This window comes from Xenopus laevis, chromosome 2S (assembly GCF_017654675.1).
Source record: "Xenopus laevis strain J_2021 chromosome 2S, Xenopus_laevis_v10.1, whole genome shotgun sequence".
Classification (NCBI taxonomy): domain Eukaryota; kingdom Metazoa; phylum Chordata; class Amphibia; order Anura; family Pipidae; genus Xenopus; species Xenopus laevis.
The window spans coordinates 144023458-144040721 of record NC_054374.1 but is presented as its reverse complement, the minus strand read 5'-3'; the positions used below and the strand labels follow the sequence as shown (position 1 = coordinate 144040721).

Sequence of the window (17264 nt, the reverse complement as noted above, 5' to 3'; positions counted from 1 at the left end):
GACTACGCTCTGCTTCTGATCTTCGCCTCACTTCTCCTCTGATCACTTCTGCCCATTCTCGTCTACAAGACTTCTCTCTCTGGAACTCTCTGCCACAAGCTGTCAGACTTTGTCCTTTTTTCCAAACTTTCAAGCGCTCCTTAAAGACCCATCTGTTTAAAGAGGCTTATTCAATGTACCTTAATTAATCATTGCTGTATCAATAATGACAAAATGTTTATATAAACCTAATGTCTCAATTGTACCCTAACCTTTTAGTTTGTAATCTCTAATCTCTAGGTCCTTCTAACCCTATTGTACTCTGTAATCCTTGTTTGTTATCCACCATTTATTCCCTGTTTGCTATAACTGCAGTAAAGCACTGCGTATCTTGACAGCGCTATATAAATAAATGATAATGATGATGATGATGATGATGATGATGACTACATATTTGCGTCTATGGCCAGCTTTAGTTATCATAAGGTACAAGTTACCAAAAGCAAATAAATCCAAAACAAGTAAATGTGTTTAGCTGGGGAACCATGTAGAATATTGCTGTATTAAGGTGACAGTAGATGCCATACATGTACCAGACATTTCAGCATGGCTATAAACACATCCCTAGGTTTCAACAAATTCCACAGGAAGGCACCATAGATCTAATGTAAATACATGACCTAAATGGCTTCAACTGAAACAGGATAGATGAAAAGAATAAAGGGGGAACATAGGCAATGTAGAATTCACTAAAGTACCGGAACAATTTGTAAACTCACCCTTGACATAAATAATCTAAGTAATCTGCTATATCTGATAATCCTTTGTATGAATGTGAAATTGCCAAACACAACATCTGCAGAATGGGTTTAGATGAAACACTAAGAAACAATCATCAGTAGGCTGCTCTGTGACATTTCCTTCTCCTGTACCTTCCTTTTCAGTTAATAATTGTCTTCTTTCTGCTTCTTAAAGCACAACATAGTATTGAGGGTAAAAATAGACAATATCAAGCACAACCCTGTGCTACATACCTTCCAGCAGATCTAGAGGGAGGTAAAAAGAATACTTTTTTTTGAAACTGTCTCCAATTTTTTCCAAAGAATTGGGGTGGGGGGCTTCTTTTGTTTTGAAGACAGAAATCAGCTTACCTTTTATGTTCAGCCTGTAGAATATATGAGTGCAACCAAGGCTTTGCTCTGTCATAGTCATTGATATTTGATGTTTTGAGTATGACTTTGAGACAAAGTTGAGTGTCAAGCAAATATAGGCAAAATCAATATATCTGTAGAGACCGTGAGGTTTAAATATGTTTAACTCAGGCATTTCCCGCTTGTATTGAACACCTAAGTGGTCCTTTGATTCACCCGGGCAGCTATATCCCTGTTCCTGGGTCCAATTTAGTTCAAGGTTTGCACAGTGTTTAAAGGTTTATAAGGGAGAACACACATAGGCTCAGGGCTCTTCCTGGATCCCACCTTGCTGGGAGGTGGGTACAGTAGTGGGTCTGGACAGTGTCAGGCCCAAGTTAGGTAAAGTAGTGGTAGGAGTTTATGTAATAGTTGCTCTAGAATAGAAAGATAATGGCAAGTTATTTTAGCAAGTGGCTTTCTGGCTCCAACAAGGCAAGTAGTTGGGGTTCATACCCTTGCAGTGATCAAGCCGCCAGACAGGAACATGAGTGGGTGAACTCAGGAGCAGGGAAAGTGCCAAGGAGCAAGACAGACTGCAATACAACCTGAGAGGGATCTACTGGCAATAACAGACAGTGTGAAGGTTTTCCACTATGTGCTGTGATTGTACTTGGAGAGCTATACTGCCTGACTGCTGTGAGACATGTCATCTGCCTCTGTCCAATAAAGAATTTATTTGTTTGACGCAATTAACCTGGACTGCTGTTACTTTCATCCAGGAGATACCCAGGATTCACCTGGGTACTTAAAGGACCAATAACATCAAAAATGTTTACAAAAAAAATGTGTTAGAATAGAATGAAAAAAACACCATAGGCTATGATTAGGGGTCCTTGGGGGACACGAAATGTGGCAGGCTTTTATCTTTTATACATAATGTAAAATAAAGATTTTTTTGTACTATTTAAAATTTGGGATCCTGGATTCTACTGACTGACTGATTTTGGTGTTCCGGAGTGGTGCCTGCTATTCAAGTTTTGTGTATATCAGGCAAAGGTCTAGTCATTTGGTGCCTCACAAAACAAGTGTATCTTTACATGTATAGCTAGCTTAAAGGAACAGTAACACCAAAAAATTTAAGTGTTTTAAAGTAATGAAAATATCATGTAGTGTTGCCCTGCACTGGTAAAACTGATCTGTTTGCTTCAGAAACACTACTATAGTTCATATAAACAAGCTGCTGTGGAGCAATGGCGGAAATTGAAAAATGGATTTATGGCACAGGTTAACTAATGGATAACAGATAACACTATTAGAAAGAAAGAGCTTATCTGCTATCTGCTGTGTAACTTGAGCTTTTTCTCATTTGAATGGCTGCCCCCATTGCTACACCACAGCTTATTTATATAAACAATAGTAGTGTTTCTTAAGCAAACACAGAAGTTTTACCAGTGCAGGGCAATACTGCATTATATTTTCATTACTTTAAAACACTTTTCTTTTTTGACATTACTGTTCCTTTAAGCAGGGCTGCCATTAGGGTCACTGCAGTCAGGGCTTCTGTGGCAATGAGGGGGGCAGAGGTAGAAAAGCACAGTTCACATGTGTGAATCAGGGGCAGAGTTTTGACTTACATGGAGAGTTTCAATGACAGAATTAAATGACTTATTTTCATTGGGGACTCTGATAAATTAGTAGTAAGGGGCCAGATGTTTACTGATGGCGGCCCTGAGCTCAAGTATGTCAAACCATAAATTTATATTGCTTTTAACATAAACACTAATTGTACTCCATTTTAATCCAGTTTAAAGTGTGTGAAAGTGACCAATGTGTCTGAAACAGCTAAGCACATTTTCTGGGTTCACGTGACAAACCATCAGAATATTAGAATTTATATATTGTAAGTTATTCGATGGAAACCTCAATAAGAGCAAAAGTATATATGATATTTGCGTGAAAGAAACAATTAATACAGTAAGAACTATCTTCTTAGGGTGTCAATTAAGAGTTGGCCTATGAGGGATCCTTCAAACCAATATCTGTTAGTTATTCTGAGGGTAGAAATGGATATCCTTTTGCAAATATGACTGTATTCAACATAATGAATTTGTTTCTGTTTGTTTTTTGACACTATAAAGACCTCTCCTCTCATTTTGATGAAACTAAACTTAAAAGCCAGCTGCTCGGCAAGGAGTTTTCATTACTAACTGACTCTTCAAATTAGAATCACGAAAACTGTGACCCAAAACACTTAATTCCTTTATCTGGCTGAGTAATTATAACCCAACAACTCAGAGCAGTTTTCCGATATGGATTCTGCTGGTAATTAATCATATCCAAGTTACTCTCAGTCAAGATAATGATGATATTATTTGGCTGAGACACTACAGGGCTCATTCATTACTGGAGGGTGGGAAGAGGAGCCATTTTTTTGTCACAATGCACATTTCTCCCTGGTGGTTCCACTTTTATCTGTGAAGAAGAGGCACACAAGGGTACGTGGGTATTCACCCCCAATGCTGAAAGGATGGAACAGGGATAGAGGATACCCATCTGTGAGCACTAAGGTGCAGCCAGCACAGGGACAAAGACCAGTGCCATGAAGTGTATTGCACGCCCATAACCACTCATAGTGCTTGCTCCCAACATTAGTATGTGAGAAGAAGAGAAAAAGAACTGACCCATATTGCTGCACCCTCCCATCTATTGCATCCAAAGTCTTATATAGAAAATTGATTCAAATATAACTTTTAATGACCAAATTAAAATAAAAAGGTTGTCCAGAGTTCAGCAATTAAAAACAGGGTTAGTAGCAGGGAAACTAATTGACCAGAGACAGTGGGTTCGTCACGTGTACAGCTACTTATGATGTATCTGGGGAATTGATAAACCTGCCCGATACAGTAAACTATACGACAGCCGCAGGCATCTATTGGTAATGGTTAATGGTTTAGGAGATCAAGTCCTTAATCTTCTCAGGCTCCAATCCACCACCATCTCCTTCACCCACATAGAATCCCCTCCCAGATAATAGATAAGCAAATCGACACCAAGTGTCTGGTTTATCCGTGACTTTAAATATGCTGTGCCTAAGAAAACACTACCCAAAGATCCACTCCACCGTCAACCCCTTCACCCACAGAGTATTCCCTCCCGGATAGTGGATAGCTGCCCCTTAACTAGGTCTTTTGCGGCACCCTGCCTAACCAACTTTATTTTAATTAAAAGTCATTTAAAGTTATGTTTTAATCAATTTTCTATATGAGACTTCTGATGCAATAGATGGGAGGGTGCAGCAATACGGTTCAGTTATTTTTCTCTTCCTTTCACATTTTATTGCCTACTTGACCCTGCACACCATTTACTGTTCTCAATCACTGATGGAAGGTGCTCACCAACAGTTTATCTTTACATCCCAACATTAGTATTTGAGCCCCTTTTCTTACATCCTCTAATGACTGTACACAGTATGTACATTTTGTACTACAACCCTTTTAAGAAGTAGAAAAAATTGTGTTTTATTTGCAAGAAGTTCCAACGTTTTGAGCACAGACTGTACTCTTCTGTGCACAAACCAGTTTGTTTGTCCCTGAGGAAAAGAACAACTTTTTGCTCGAATTGTAGGAACTTCTATAACTCAAACACTTTGGTGTTTGAGCAGATTCTGTGAGTTTGGTACTTTTTTCCTTTTTATATTTTTTAATAAACAGTTGTGCTCCCCAGAAACATATAATACGGAGAGATAATACAGCTTACACAATCACCCTACATGTATAACCATAATTGTATAACAACTGTACTATCTCTTACTGGATCTGTTTATGTTGAGATCTGCTCAGAATTTTTTAAGGATTTCATGTTTTGGATTTCCCTTATAAATACGCTGCATGTAAGGCTGATGGTATTGACAGTGCCTGCAAACCTCATTCCATCTTGTCACACAGATGGCAAACAGTAGTAGAATTGCTGTAGTTTAGAGGGAATGCAATTTTTGGATTCCATTCATTAACAGGCATGCCTGGTTTATCTTTGGACACGCTAAGCTTTCTGCAAGCTGTTGATAAGAACTCCGATTAGCCAGAAAACCAATGCGAGGCGTATCAAAGCCCGGCCACAATCCCCATCTCGCTATTTGCACATATCAGGAGCTCATTTCACTCCCCAGAGTTAACCGATAATGTAAAGGATATGCACAGAGACAACTTCATATTAAGAAAATATTATATTTGTGGTTCTACTGATAACAAACAACTGGGGAGAAATGAGGGAGAACGCTAGTCTTATATTAGTCATACAGATAGATTGCTATATGCTTCCATAACAGGATTACAGAAGAAAATATATTTTGCTATATTATACAATATTTCTCACTATAAGTGAGCCATTAAGAATACAAGACTTTAGCATATATCCAAAGTTGTTTACAAGTTGGTTCTTCTTATAGGCCAGCCCCACCCACAGGTTTTAGTGACCATAGTCCATTATGAACATTCTATATTTGAGCCATTCATTATTTTCCTTAAAAATGCTTTTGCTTCATATTTCACATAATATACAAATACCAGGGTTCTGCAAAACAATACAAACCCTTAGTATATACAAATCCTGCTTATTATGGAGTTTGCCAGTGTCCTCCGTTCTACTACAATTCATGTCTGTCTAAATGGATATTAGATCTCTCACCACAAAGAGAGACACCAGCTCCATGATGACAACTACTCCATGAAGGTTTATGTTGGAAAGTGTTTGAATTTATCTTGATATTTATGAAACTAGAATTGAAACCATTCAGCAGTGTGGATGGAGGAATCATTGCCTGGGAATACGTAAGCACCGTGAAGAAAAATGTTTGCACCGTAGGGTACATCTATTAAACTGGCTTTGTATTAGTGAAGCTTTCTCTTGCCAGTTTGCTAGACAGACCAGCTACAGGCTTCTGGCTTGGCAAAGTTATTTTTTCTCTTTGTACTGTAGCTCAGCCAGGCTCGGCTTCATTCTGTTGCTACTCGGATGAACTGCTTATTTTCTAAGCATGTTCTGCTCTCTTCTCTCTCCTCTCTCTCTCAAATAAATATATAATATATATATTTTATAATATAATATAGATTTGGCCACACACGATATATGATGTCTTGCACAGCGTTGGGCCAGAGAGGCGATGATGCATGTGCTGGGTGCATGGAGTGAATGTTGAATTTCAAGGATGCTTAGGACTCTTTTTTTCTCACCATTAATCTCATAGGTAGTTCTGGGTGCTTTACACAAGTCCAAGATGGCAGCGCCTTTGGGGCGCCACGCAGGTTGTGGTGCTGGCATCATGACGTTGGTGCATAGAGGCGTGATGTCATGACGCTGCGCTTGGCACGAAAATTTTAAGTAAAAAGATGCTCAGGACACCAGTTCAATACCCAAGTATAGGTCTCCATTACTGGTGTTCCTGGGTGCTATTCTACTAAATCTATTATTGATTCTAGACTTTTGACCCCTGCTATGACTCTGACTATGATCCTTGCCACCTGCCTTGTGTACTTTGCCTTCTGACTGCCTCTGTTACCCTTGCTATGCAACTGTCTGCCTATGTTCTCTTGGTCTGGACTTCTCGTACTGAGCCACAAGGCCCTGACAGTACAGAACGGTGAAAGGGAGCTAGACACATAACTCTTCTGTTGCATACAGTAGTCCAGGCCCTTGTCCACCAACTGGCCACACATCTTTCTGAACCACCACCCCCATTCGACACATCCTTGTGATGTTCATCATGGATCTGAAGCATGACATCTACAATGTGTATCTGTGGTTTGTGACCATGATAGTCAGTAAACTTGATACTACATAGACATTTATAGCCGTGGGTCAGAGAAGGGTACATTTCTCCATACAATGAACCTTTGGCAGATCAAGAGGTGTTGTGTTTTTTAGCTGATTGGACCTTTAATTTCAAAATGCTAAAAGATAATTAAAGTAGGGAGCTGCAGATAGAGAATGTATAAGAGATTATGTCATTGTATTTTAGCTATGGAGGTGGGAAAAAAGCCATTCCCCAGGCTGCGTGTGGGACACAGGGTGAAAGTCACAAGGTGTGTGTGATAAAGTTTCTGCCTGCACTAGAGAGTAGGAGGAGGAACAGAAGGGGTGCAAGAGAGGAGGCAGAAGTGTGAATAGCATTTAATTAGAAAAAAAGAGTTTAGGCTAAAGTGGATCTTATATATTCATAAACAATGTAAAGGGTCCCACTTAAATCAGATTAGCAAAGATCCCTCAAGGATTACCTTGACATTACTTTACCTTCCAATGACAACATGCCTTACTATACAAACTATCACAAAAATAGTCACCTCCCCTAAAACCATTGTTGTCTCAAAGCACAATAAACCACAGTTAAACATCATTTTGCCTTAAAATTTACACCATTCCATAGATACATCCTGTTTCCTTAGCCGCATATTGCATACCTCCCAACTGTCCCTTTTTCAGAGGGACAGTCCCTCTTTTGACAGCTCAACCTGCAGTCCCTCATTTGTGCTGGAAAGTCCCTATTTTCTCTGCACTGAACAGCCAGAAAAATAAACAAAGTTTCTAACTTAATTGGCTTTTAGCAGAGAGCACAGAACAGCTAACAGGTGCAAAAAAGATACTTTGTAACAATTTTGAGACACACAAAAACTGGAGAAATATTTTCAATCTTTCATAACCTGCCAAATCTTGTAAAATGAATATGGTAATCAGGGGGTGTGGCCACAGAAAGGGGTGTGCTCAAAATTTGTTCTAAAAAAAAAAAAAAATGTTTCCCCCTTTTTACTTCCAAAATGTTGGGAGGTATGATATTGCCTTACAAATACACACTATCCCACAATCCCCTGACAGCATCTTGACGCACTCATTTTTATATTTCAGCATCTTGACGCACTCTATACATTTTCCCATTGGTCAAGAAAAGATCTAGCCATAAATCATGAGCATGAGAATGATAGGTGCCCAAGTCTTTTATGATGTCAGAATAGCTTTGTGTGAGAGTAGAGAGGTACCTGCCTTACATTGTATACCAAGAATAAGATTCACTGTTTATTTATTGTATGTATATTAGACAAAACATCACATTGCTTTCTCTTTCTCTTTGCACTCAGCTCATGTCAGACAAGGGGAAGAGCTTGACAGTGTGGTTGCTCCTAAATCTGGGATTGTTGTTTTTTATTCGGAATATCTGCAGTTGCCATGGTGCATAAGACATACAAGCAGTTGGGGTCCGGCAGTGCTGCCAATAATAACCTATAGCCTAATTTGCTTCCAGCGCAGCAATGCAGCACAGTAACCCCATAACAACTGGTTCGGAGACAGGGAAATGCATTTTCAGACTATAAATCTGATGTCATTTTTCATTCCATATATCAGATTTTTCTGTTCTCATTTATTCTTCAGGGGGAACAATTCTGCAGTATAAAATAAATATGCCTTCCTTTTATAAAAAGGTTTTAACTTTCATTTGTTTCATCTACAATAGGCAAATACCTAATAGGTTTAACCACCATCAAAGTGTACAGGGGGTACTACAGATGGGATCAATTAGCGAGTCGCATAGGGGCAAGGTGTATGTGAGAGTGGGTGGAGTTTGTATATTATCAGGCAGGTGGCCAAGCCTTGGACACATTTTTTTAATTGGGGTCTCATTCTGTTTTTTGGCAGGGTCCAGTGTCCAGGGTGGCAGGTGAATGGTTGGCTAATAATTGGGGCACCCTCAGGGGAGGGCCCTGTTAACTTAGTAGATGGTCTGTGGATTTCCTTGTAAGTGTTTTTGCTGTTCTGTGCATATCTGCATATTTTTGGTGAAGACCAAACATAAATTCCATGCTCATGTACAGCTAGGTTACTCTCTTGCTCATGCTTGGGGTAGAGTCAGGAGGCTACTTCCCAGCTTTATGGAGTTGCATTCACAGTTCCATGCCTCTATCAAGGATACATACTCTGCTCTATCCACTGTCTGGCTTTGCATGTTTGTAATTTCTTACTTCTGCAACATTTGCCCCTTTCCATATACTGGCTAGGGAATGTAGGCCTTGTAGCCCCTGAGGCAGTGAATGGAAAGTTGGCTTGTCCTTATACTATAATGCAGTCAGCACCATTTACCACTAACTGTTACCATTTCCATTCTTTTCTAAGCTAGTGGTGTGGAGTTTATACAAATGGCCCGTAGATGTCACTGTGCTCATACTTATACTGTGCATGCTTCCTGTCAGCTTAAACATGAAAGTGAAAGTTACTGTTGTGTAATGGCTGCATGTGTAATGCCTGCATGAGCCTGCTAATAAAGCACTGTTATACTCTACTCATCCTCGGCTACCCAAAACATAACAAGTGGTTTGACTCTTAATTCCATTACAGGATTCTCATCTGCTTTCAATACAGAAACAGGAATAATTTGTTGATCTTGGATGTGAGGCTCATCTATATGGCTACGTTGACACAAACTTGGATGGACATTGCAAGCCTTGAAACAATTATTTAATTCATCACTTGAGCATTGAAACATATTTTTCATTATTTTCTTACCGCTCTCATCTAGCAAGAAATCATCCTGGTAACGGAACTTTTCTGGTCCGCAAGCAATAAAAATATCATCGTCTCCAAAGAAATCCAGGAGGCACAACACCTGCAAGAGAAGTTACATTTTATCATGGAATTGTGTTCTGTAATAACTCAAATCCCTTACAAAAACCCATGGCCTGAATAAAATATCACACTTAATGAAATCAACAGGGGTACTTCTCCAGTGACCTGCACAAAGCCATTCAGCCAACCATCTGTTTAACGTAAAAAATGTCATTCTTTTGAGGAGCTACTGGGGCATCTTTGGAGACACAGATCTTTACTGCTAAAGGCCTGTGGTTGCCTTGGGCTGGTACAGAAGCCCAAAACATAATGTACAATATTTCTAGATACTTCTTTAGTTAGGCTTTAGTTCTTTAAAAAAACTCTATATGAGATTGCCTTCTTGGACTTTGGAACTTACTGGAAAATGGGTTACTGGATAAGGATCCCGTACCTATACTAGATCTAGTGATGAACACATTGAAAATTTGGCCGTTCACTTGTTAAGACCAATACAGACCTAAAGCATTAATTTGCAAAAGAGAGGTTTCTTAGTTTTGGGTGTGTTTTCTCAAATCTCAAAAGTCTGAAACCTCTAGTCTAGAATGTAGTGACTGAAGAACTTGTGTGCTTCTTAACTTCCCATAATTCCAGTCTGTTTTGCTACCTACTTGATTAATGACACTTCTGATGCAGCTGCCTCACTTTTAATGTCAGTGACCCTATGAGGTTATAATATCCCTGCTTACAATATTAACAAGTAAAATGGCTTGAGCGCCTTCTCACGGATAAAGAACAACGAGCTTTAATGGGTGTTTTCATAAGAGCACAGACTTCAGATTTGGGAAATCACAGACTTGAGAGAGAGAGAGACACACTCTTGGCTATAAATACATCCATTTTTTTCTACATTAGTAGTTCATATCATGGATTGATTGAATGATACAATATATGTATTTAAACAAAGGCTATAGTACAAGTTGATCCAGGGACTAGTCTGATTGCCATTTTCAAGTCAGGAAGGAATTTTCTCAGCAGGTTAAAAAAAGAGTTAAAGGGACCTGTCACCCTAAGAAATAGTTTCAAATTCTTTTCTATCATGTTAGTTGAGCAAAATAAACTTTACTTACACTGTATTTATTATTTAAATTTTGTTTCCTTCTGTTTTGGAATTATACAATCACAGCAAGCAGGCAGCTGCCATTTTGTGGACATGGTTATCAAGGGAAATTGTGTATCACCCCAAAATCTTGTATATGAACCAGAATGAGGGACCTAATGTCCATGTGCAGTGCCTACACAAATATAGAGCTTGACGAGGGAAGGGGGAATGTAAGGAGAGCAGTGAAATGTAGGAAGTGCTGAATGGAAAGTGAAAGTAATTGACTGCCCTCCTCTATGCCACGGGCATAGAGGCGGGGCAGGTAATATTTGATTGACAGTTTAGATATTTAAACACCTTTATAACAGGTATGGATGTTTTAATGAAAAAAATTTTTGGGGTTCCATATTTAATTTGGAAAGGACTTTCATTATGCAGTTTTTTTATGTGTAGGTGACAGGTCCACTTTAAAAGGTTGAACTTGATGGATGTGTCTTTTTTTCAACCTAATTTACTATGTTACTATGAATGTAACTATGCTCAATCTCCTTCTGAAACACCTTATTTCACTTTAGTAAGATAAAACAGGGGTGGGTCCCCTAAACAGCTTGGCTATAGAATGGCTGCTATTTCTCTACAGCTTTTCTAGCCATGATTTAGAGCCATGCAGTGTCGGGCTGGGCTGGCGGGAAACCAGGAAAATACCCGGTGGGCCCCGCCGGCCCAGACGTGCTACCCCCGCACCGGATGTGCCATTAAGAAATGAGCGTGTACGCCATTTTTACACATGCGCGAGCTGTGCATTCAGGAGCAGCATGATGTGTCCACGCGTGCGTGAACAGTGCGTGGCAGGCCAGGGAGTTGGAGCTCGGGAGGGGGCCCTCGGGGACTGCCAGGAGGGCCTTTCATTTGCAGCCCCAGTGGGCCCCCAAGGCTCCAGTCCGACCCTGGAGCCATGGTTGTAAATTAATAAAGAAGAATAATGCTAAACATTATTTTCTAACACAATAATCCACAACCTGTGACTATTTCTCAGACCCAGACTGCCAGCATCCCGTGGGAGCCAAAGACAATTGAATACAAATTTTGGAAACAAGACCTGGGCCACTTCCCCTTTGTGGTGAGTAATTATTTTACCTTTGGAGATCAGCTATACAGATCCACTATCAGCGATTTTGCCCCAAATGATACTCCTACAGCTCACCTGTACTATAAAACCATAACATCTGCATATAATGCTCCAGTAAAAGTAATTTCACGCCAGGAAACAGGCTGAGCAGCTAGTAATAATAATGTGCGAGTGGAATGCTCTGGCACAGCTTATTAAATGCCAATTAAATACTTCCTGTCACTTCCGTCCCCGTACCACAGCAGCATACGAAGCAGTTCTTCACAATCCACGCTCTTTCGTAGAAATCAGATTTCCATGGCAACTCTTACCTCATAATGATGCTCAGCATGTGTCAGTTATATGTACAACTTAATAATAATAATAATAATAATGTTTCCCTTAAACCGGTGACCTCAGTAAATGGCATTAAAATCTCGGTAGAACCAGGTAAACATCCTGCCAGAGCGAGGCGATGCATCAGAGCCATAAAATTACAGTTAATTTGGCTTGATGGAAGTGATTGTTTGTATTGCTGCTGGAAACAATAAGAGGGATAGCAGGAGGGGGTTTATTTTATTGGCTATAGAGAGCCTGTAACGGTTGGCACCCTGAATCTAGAACCAATGCCAAGCACCCTTGTCTCGGCTCGTGCGTCTGCCTGTAGCAGCCTTTGGCCTCGGGAGAAGCCCTCAGCTACTCAGATGCCGCCAGGTCTTAAAACGAGAAGTGCAAGGCAAAAAGTTCTAAACAAGCGAAGAGGCACAACTGTAAGCAAAGTCTTTTTGGAAGAAGGTCGTGGTACAAGGTGTAAGACAGAATCGTAGTCAGGACAGGCCGGGTCGAGGCAGGCAGAGAATAAGCGAAGTCAAACCGGAAGATCAATTAGAAGGGATTTTGCAGAAGAGGTAGTCGGTATACAGGCAAGGGTCAGGATCCAGAGGTCAGAATAGTCAAAAGCCAGGCAGGGGTCACAACAGGAATCAAACACCAATAACGGGCAATGATAGAATAAATGAGCTCCCTTAAATACCCATTTGAAACTCGCACCAATGCGCCAGCGCGCCCACGTCAATATAACTAATGAGGCGCGCGCACCCTAAGTAGCCGCAATGGCGGCTGAAGAGGAGCGGCACAGCGGGCGTCCCCATCGCACCACTGGACCACCAGGTACGGTTTTTATTACATAGCCTTTGCTCCTGTGGAGAACTGATTAACCTACCAATGTGGTGTTGGGTAGAGGGAGAAACCAGAAGAACCCTTCAAAAAAACAGAGAGAATAAACAAACTCTGTGTAGGGCCCCTGTATATCAAGATATTGTGCAGAAAGAGGCAAGGTAGTATCGGTGGTCTATCCAATACTATTTGATCTGGTACCCTGCCAACCTGCCTCCCACCTGCTCACCCACAACTCACATAACTTTTTCCACAGGCCCCCATTGCTCTGCTCTCTACTCTCTCCACCCCTTTCTGAACAGCACTTATTGTATAACTTCCCGTCTTTGAGAAAGAAAATACTGCAATAAATGTCTGTATAATATATATAACTTGAGGGAATTTCAAAGCTTTTAAATGTCACAAAAAATCACTGGTGGATTTTAAGCAGAGCTTGGTGGAAGCCAGAGGCCCAGAGATGTCAGAGGTTACAGTACATTGCCCAGAAGGCATCAGGGGACTAAACATGAAAATCTATGCCATCCTTTATAGAGGTTCCCCCGTAGAGCTGCTTATAATTCTAATTAAAAAAAATTGGCAGCGCACGGTTTGCCTTTAAAAATAATTCCAAAAATTGAGCCGTTAGTACTACACTTTGGCCAAAATATGTAAGCTCACGTGCCACGCTAAGGCCCCTCATTGTACAAGAGTCCTACACTATTTGTGAGCATTCTAAGTATGTAGTGCAGTTAAAATCAAGTCCCCAGCAGCCAATGTGAGTAGTAAGACCAACGGTGCACTTATCCTTAACTCAGAAGCTCTAGTGAGAAAGCAGGGAGCTTTTAAGCCAGTCAACAAACAAACACCTGTGAATAATTACCTTCCTACACTATTTGTGAGCATTCTAAGTATGTAGTGTAGTAGACAATGTAACTAAGTAATAAGACCATGGGACACTTCCCCTTAATTCATAAGCTCTAGTGAGAAAACAAGGAGCTTCTAAGTCCCAGCCAATTGACATACATCTTATAATAATTGCCTGTTTTGAAGGCTGAATGGCAGCTATAGGCTATATTTGGCTACAATTTGTACACGAAAAACAGAAAACACAATTTGTAAACGCTGACGATTTTTTTTTCTGTCATAGTTGTAGTTCTTGCGTTGGCCAGCAGCCATATTGTAACTATGATTGGCCAAGGGCGGAGAGGCCATTAAACCAGCTAATGTCGGCTATGCTGCCAGTGTGTAAAGCATAAGGGTTGGATTATGTTGTCTCACCATCCCTAGTAGTCAGTTATCACTAGTACTCGCCAATTACTACCCATTACTGTTTCTAACAGGAATTCAGAGAACAAGTCATTCATTGATGGAATAACGTTATTGTAGAAAGCCAATTTATCAGCGGATGTCTTCAGTTTTAGGGAGAGACACTGCCCATCTAGTAGGTAACACACAGGCTCTGAGCTATAACCTGATAATGCAAATAACTCATACAGGAGGCCTATGTACAAGTATTACTACATGGGCCAAACATCCAGACCCCACATGCAATATATCATACACAGTTGGAGCACTCACTGCTGAGTTCCATATTGTCTCCGGAAGCAATGTCAGCATAGGAACTGACTGGTCTGCACAGTGTTCATTCACAAGAAACATGTCAATCAAAATGTGCCTCCTTGTGGCATTTGCTGTAAATTCCCCAAGCGCTTCAGTATACTCTGTGTCAATCTGGGGAGAACCTGCCAGGTTTTCCATTTTTGGAAAACCACGCAGACTGTCTTGACCTGGGTTTTCCATCTGAAAACATTACTGTCTAGGCCAAATCTGGTCAGGTGACAACCCTAATTTCATGTTTCTACCCAATTGTAGACAAATACAACTTAATGCACTCCAGTAAAAGACCAGTGCTTTCGCCTCCTACTCCTTACGCGTTTCGGCTCAATTGAATACACAGCTGTGACTTTACTGGAGTGCCTGGAGACACAAAATGTTGGAGCAAGGCACTCTGATAGGTCATGCATAGATCAGACTGATTGCCTTACACGTTTCATGTCACTGGGACACTCATAGGCTTTACTGGAGTGCCTTCCGTTGTATTTGTCTATGGCCTGCACAAAGCCCTCATCTCCCTCCAACTGAACACCTGTGAGATGAATTGGAATGCCAGGCCTGATCCCCAACATCACTGCCCAACCTCACTAGTGCTCTTGTGGCTGAATGGAAGCAAATCCCACCACCAACAGTGTTCGAAAATCTAGTGAAATAGAAAATTATAGCAGGAAAGAAAGGGCCAATTTCACATTAACACCCTTGTTTGGGAACGAGATGTCAGGCCAGTGTTTGGATAGTTTTGCCCATACAGTGTATATAACTACTGTAGAAATAGAAATAGATGTCTAGTGTTGCCCTTTCTGGTACAAGTGCCAGCCTTTCTAACTAATAACTCTGAATTCCATATCCACATCCACAGTAATAAATACAGGTATGGGACCTGCTATTCAGAATAGGGTATCCCGTATAACTAATCTCTCTGTAATCTGGATCTTCATACCTTAAAGTGGACCTGTCACCTACACATAAAAATCTGCACAATTATTTTTCATTAAAACACTGATACCTGTTATAAAGGTGTTTATATATCTGAGCTGTCAATCAAATATTATCTGCCATGCCTGAGGCAGGGCAGTCAACTACTTTCACTTTCCATTCAGCAAATTCCTTTATGTCACTGTACTTCTAACATTCCCCCTTCCCTCCTTAGGCTCTATAATTGCGTAGGGCACTGCACATGGGCATTAGCTCCCCCATTTTGGTGCATGCACACAATTTTCGGGTGATACACAATTTGTGTCCACAAAATGGCTCCTGCCAGTTGCCGTGATAGTGTAAGTCCAAGACTAAAGGAAACAAAATGTAAACAATAAATATAGTTTAAGTAAAGTTTATTTTGCTCAACTAACATGGTAGAAAATAATTTGGAATTATTTCTTAGGGTGACAACAGAATAATAAACCCAACAGGATTGTTTTGCCTCCGATAAGGATTAATTATATCTTAGTTGGGATCAAGTACAAGGCACAAGATGGATAATGGGTTTCCAGATAACAGATCCCATACCTGTTGTTATTTTTGTGTGGCAGAGAAATACACATATTAACACAAATACACACAAGGAATTACAAGCACACTATCAGCAAAAGAACAGTAGCAGCGGGTATAAAGGTTTCGGTAGCTTAATAGAGTTTGGGATATTTATATTTGCAGTATGAGGCCAATTTTGTGTTTAAGATGCTTTTGTCTGTTATGGAAATGCACAACAGTGTGATATTGAGCTAAAGCGCTTTCGGTGGAGAGAAGCCGATCTCACATAGATTTTCAGTTTGTTAGAGGGTATGGAAACGTTAACAATAATCTCTGACTGTAGGAGGTTTGGTTTACTCTCTCCACTCAGTAAGGAGAGGGTGGAATAACAGTTTGGGGGTATTTAATGTATAAATAAAACATTGGATTATATTCATTTTCTAATGGAAACACTTACAGGTAACTGTGCTGGACTTTATGGTACAACAACGTCACCTGCTGGCCAAGACTCTGTACTGTTTCATGAAAGCATTTATAGGTGCAGGTTGCCTGTAATACAACGAAACTGTCTACCGATGTTGTGTTTTGTGCAGAAACCCAACAATGATTTACAGACTCTGACTGGGGTACCCAGGGCCCACCATCCAGCTGCTGAAGGGCCCACCTAACAGTCCCGCTGTCCCACCTCCGCCCTTAGACAAAGCCACTGCTCCCAGCGCTACTTATTTTGCTGTTAAAAATGAAAGATGAGCGTTCATTCCACAGTTTAAAGCACAGCAGCTGAGCAGGGGGCAGTGACGGCTGGGTGGCAGCTGAGCCTAAAAGGATCGGGGCCCAACCGGGATTTTTCGTGGTGTCCTGGTTGGCCAGTCTGACCCTGAAGATTTATACACAAATAAGCAGCTGTGGGGCAGACACTTAAGCAGAAATAAAGCTATAGGACATGTTTACACTACAATGGGACTGGTTCTTACACAGATAAACAAGAGTCATAGGCCATTCCTGGCTCTGTGTTCATTTCTCTCATACAGAATAGGGGACTTGCGACTTAGACATTTGTAGTGAGGTGAGGGCCAGCTCAATATGCACAGGACCCGCAGGTATACGGTTGGGTGGGCTC

At 40.7% G+C, this 17264-nt stretch overlaps 1 protein-coding gene across 3 annotated transcripts in view; it reads right to left on the bottom strand.

The window, feature by feature from the left end:
* LOC108709942 (serine/threonine-protein kinase DCLK1) overlaps positions 1-17264 on the bottom strand; it is a 221752-nt gene that overhangs the window by 134055 nt on the left and 70433 nt on the right. For all 3 annotated transcript variants that reach the window (XM_018250241.2, XM_018250240.2, XM_041584499.1), the window contains exon 4: positions 9657-9756. In XM_018250241.2, the coding sequence (XP_018105730.1) occupies positions 9657-9756 (100 nt within the window). The remainder of the gene's footprint in view (positions 1-9656; positions 9757-17264) is intronic.